Source organism: Camelina sativa, chromosome 1 (assembly GCF_000633955.1).
Source record: "Camelina sativa cultivar DH55 chromosome 1, Cs, whole genome shotgun sequence".
In the NCBI taxonomy this organism is placed as follows: domain Eukaryota; kingdom Viridiplantae; phylum Streptophyta; class Magnoliopsida; order Brassicales; family Brassicaceae; genus Camelina; species Camelina sativa.
Genome location: NC_025685.1, coordinates 5,146,052 through 5,150,577, shown reverse-complemented (window position 1 = coordinate 5,150,577; position 4,526 = coordinate 5,146,052). Strand labels below are relative to the sequence as shown.

At 39.2% G+C, this 4,526-nt stretch overlaps 2 protein-coding genes across 2 annotated transcripts; one reads left to right on the top strand and one right to left on the bottom strand.

The window, feature by feature from the left end:
* On the top strand, nt 1,111–2,522 carry LOC104776809 (DNA-damage-repair/toleration protein DRT100-like). The gene has a single exon (XM_010500940.2). The coding sequence runs from the start codon at nt 1,163–1,165 to the stop codon at nt 2,279–2,281; it is 1,119 nt and encodes a 372-aa protein (XP_010499242.1). The 5' UTR covers nt 1,111–1,162; the 3' UTR covers nt 2,282–2,522.
* LOC104776801 (nudix hydrolase 16, mitochondrial) lies at nt 2,804–4,518 on the bottom strand. The gene is made up of 4 exons (XM_010500928.1): nt 4,088–4,518; nt 3,566–3,680; nt 3,407–3,490; nt 2,804–3,308 (listed from the first exon to the last, which is right to left on the bottom strand). Exons 1-4 carry the CDS (start codon nt 4,156–4,158, stop codon nt 3,033–3,035), a joined length of 546 nt encoding a protein of 181 aa, XP_010499230.1. The 5' UTR covers nt 4,159–4,518; the 3' UTR covers nt 2,804–3,032.

Below are 4,526 nucleotides of genomic sequence, written 5' to 3'. Positions count from 1 at the left end.
ACGTAATTTGAATTCTTGTGGTGTTAATTTCACATAGGACAATTAGTATTCTACCGTTATGATTGAGAATTTGAGATTATATTGTGTGGTATATAACTATATATTATTGATCAGCAAGGCCATAAAAAATTAATACTACAGTACTAATACATTAAAGAAAAAGACAGCTCCAGAAAAATGGATCTTGACTCAAGGGCATGTGATGGGAGTTGAATCGTGTCCTAACCAAGACAACGCAAATTCCGATGTTTAGGTCATAAATGCTGGAAAATGCCCTAATAATTCTGATCATAAATATTATTATCTCATCAAGGTTATATGTGATATAGTTGTTAGAAAAAAATTTGTATAACTATAAACCCTTAGGGCTATAAACTTGTTAGATGAGATCACATGTAAAGAATTTAACAATGATAGGTTTATGATAAGAAAATAAAATTAAATCAAAGTTTGGACAGAGAGATGCGTAAATGCTTCTGTAGTTATGTAGTAGGACCACATGAGTCACATGTAAAAGTATTTATGGAGGACCAACCATATTTGGTTTATTAAATGCTGTCTCTAATAATTGGTAAAATTATCAAATCATAATTAGTCATATAAAGCTTTTATTGATGTGAAGTTTTGGCGTTTCAGTAAAATCGAAAATCATAATCATTGCTGTATATATGGCAAACAACCTTTGGATGAATAGGAAGTTCACCGTCCATAATCAGTACGTGCATTGATCTTATATTCTTATATAGCCTTTGTATACATACGGTCTAAGAATATGCATTAGTTGATAAATGTCTATGATAATCAAGGAATCAAGATACTACCGTTGAAACAAATCAACGTGATTAACTTATATTTTACCGGATCATGGTTGGATACTCGATCCATTCGAATAGATCAGTTTTAAAAAAGTTAAAAAACTGACACACACATGATCCCCCTCTTTAGTACAATAAATCTAAAGGTATAAGAATACATTCATAAGATAAATTAAAATTATACAGAACAATAGTAGTAACATGCACATGCCCATGATACCATGCACATGCAATGTCTCTCTCTCTCTCTCTCTCTCTCTCTCATCTTGACGTTTCTATATAATCCAAAGGTTCATTTACGCAACACCACTCTCTCTTCACTATCATCAAATATTTATTGCAAAAACATGAGGAAGTTGGTGGCGTCGCCGTTTAGTTCATTACTCGTCGTCGTTTTCATCTCTGCTATCTCCGACGTCCGATGCTGCTCTCCTAAAGATCAGACGGCTCTCAATGCTTTCAAATCGTCACTGAGCGAACCAAACCTCGGCATCTTCAACACTTGGTCTGAAAACACTGACTGTTGCAAGGGATGGTACGGTATTAGCTGCGATCCTGATTCGGGTCGGGTCACTGATATTTCTCTCCGAGGGGAATCCGAAGACGCCATTTTCCAAAAGGCTGGCCGGTCCGGTTATATGTCCGGTTCGATTGATCCAGCGGTTTGCGACTTAACCGCACTCACTTCCCTCGTCCTCGCTGACTGGAAAGGAATCACCGGCGAGATTCCTCCGTGCGTTACCTCCTTAGCCTCTCTCCGCATCCTCGATCTCGCCGGTAACAGAATCACCGGAGAGATTCCCGCGGAAATCGGCAAACTCTCCAAACTCGCTGTTTTGAACCTCGCTGAGAATCAAATGTCCGGCGAGATTCCGGCATCGTTGACATCACTCGCCGAGTTGAAGCATCTCGAACTGACGGAGAACGGAATCACCGGCGTGATCCCGGCCGATTTCGGATCGTTGAAGATGTTGAGCAGAGCTTTACTGGGCCGTAACGAACTAACCGGGTCAATTCCAGATTCTATCTCGGGTATGCAGCGGTTAGCGGATCTGGATCTATCCAGGAACCATATCGAAGGTCCGTTACCGGAATGGGTGGGTAACATGAAGGTACTCTCACTTTTGAATCTCGATTGCAACTCGTTAACCGGTCCAATTCCCGGTTCGCTTCTTAGCAATTCCGGTTTCGGTGTTTTGAATTTGAGCCGGAATGCGTTGGAAGGATCCATACCCGACGTTTTCGGGTCTACAACGTACTTCGTGTCGCTTGATTTGTCACACAATAATCTATCGGGTCGGATCCCGGATTCGTTGTCGTCAGCTAAGTTCGTGGGCCATTTGGATATTAGTCATAACAAGCTTTGTGGGCGTATTCCAACGGGTTCTCCTTTTGATCATCTTGAAGCTACGTCGTTTAGTGACAATCAATGCTTGTGCGGTGGTCCGTTAATGAAGTCATGTTGATAATAATAATGAATGACATGGTTCCGGTCGGGGGGATATCTCAAGTTTCTTATTTTTCTTTATAATTTTACCTTATTATTATTATTTTTTCTTTCTTTCAAATTTTAAGTTCTACATAGCTATGAGCTAATATGTTCTATTGGCAACCAATGGGGGTACACTGATCCAATGTGTTTCACGTTGTATGGAATATGTAAGCACATGTATAATCAATCAAAAGCAATGTTATAGATCTTAAATAGTGATGATGTGGAAAAACAAAGAAAAGCTATGGAGGAGATGGCGTGATGCAATTCATTTGGAATGATTCATCCGAACTTCTCATATCCATTTTAAGGTTCATCGATTTACAACTTTATTACTTTACCATATCTTCTTGAGTTCTTTCATATCCATCTCTATTTCAGTATGAGATACTTAAACCAAAACTAATAATTACAAGACAACTAAATCATGCTAGAGCCCCAGCTTTATAGTATACAAGTACAGGCAAATAATATATTCGACAGCCACAGCAAACAATTTCTTAAACCTGATTTTGATAAAACGAGATTGTCAAGAGCTGTCAATTTCTTTTCTCAAAATTATTGCAAAATGATGAAGACAGCTGTGAGAAACAGGGGAATAATTGAACTTTAGAAACTTTGAAACTCTTATGTTTCGCAGTCACAGATTCTCCAGTGCATATGACTTAAAAAAAGGTAAAAACAAAATCGAAAAGGAATGAAAAACAAAACAGAATTATGCACACTTACTTAAAATCTTCATCTGTGATCTCTCCTTTTTCCATCTTCTCCTTATGCCATTTACAGAATCCATCCACCAAGGCGTCCTTCATCCATGCGTGCCTGCAACTCTCTACCGCTTCTTCAATTGTCAGCCAAGTCCGTGTTCTCGTCTTTTGTTCCGGCCACATCTCTAGCTCTTCCTTCACATGCAAGGCGTACATTGCTGCTTTACATAAGCCTTCTGGGCTAAACTCATCTTGGTGTGTTTTGCTCTTAAACTCATAATCTCCCAAAAAATCCTGCAAAGTTCCCAAGTATTCCTCATTCAGCACCAGCATCCTAAACATTAAGCAAAGGGATAGATACACTAGAGACAGTTTTGCGGAAGGTGGTTTACCATTAAAGTCCCACGGACACCTGCTTCTTCCACTGCTTCCCTAACTGCAGCCTCCCTGACCGTTTCATCATTCTCCCATCCTCCCTACATGAACCGGAGATACGTTACTTCGTTTCCAAACAAAAGGGAAAGCAAGAAGATACAGCAATTCAATTATACCTTGGGAAACAAAAGACCCGGCCCACTAGATGAGCTGATCATCAACACTTGAATCACTTTCCCAGATTCAGAATTACCATCTTCCTCAGAGTTTATGTACCTAAACGGAATACACCTATAGAAAAAAACGCCCCAGATTGAACTTGTTAATCAAAAAAATCAAAGACAACTAAAAAGGCTAAAGTCATGGTCAGTCGAAGCATTTCATCAACCAAGAAATTGACCATTACAACCAAAACAAAGGCTAAAAGCATGTCAATCACTACAAAAATCCTCAAATCATGATTCTGAGACAAAAAAACCTTCAATAGAGATTCAAACAAGGATACAAAGGTGACACGTGAATTCTTGATTTAACAAATTCTAGAAAATGAAACCAGTCATAATACCACCTCAAAATCACAATCTTAGCCACCAACAATCACATTATGCATAGCTAAGCACGAGCTCCATAGAGACGATACAAAACGCAAACAGGAGGAAAAAGAGGAACAAAGGTTTGGATTAAGAAAAAGCGGTTACCCGGCTACGAGACGAGAGCCATGCTCGTAACGCTGCTGGAGTCGACCCGTACGCGCGACCAAATCACACATGACCGAGAAAAAAAAAGGGGAAAAAAAAAATATATTCTATCTAGAGGAAATTGGATTTGTTGTTGGCCATCAAGATGAGAAAACACCCAACTTGGAGATAATCCTCACGCCTCTTCTGGATACCCACAAATACGATTCTACCTCTACCATTGCTGCCTTCCTCCTAAAAGATTCCAACGGTCTATAAGCGATTGCCCGATCTATTTGATCTGACGGCTGGGGTTAGATCTAGGGTTTGAGGTGAGTCTCTCGCTCTCTCTATTAAGGATCAAAGCAACAGATAGATACAGATTAGTTTTTTTTTTTTTAGGTCAGTCAACAACAACAATGTACAGATTTGTTATATGAAAGAGAAAGCAAAAAAAAAA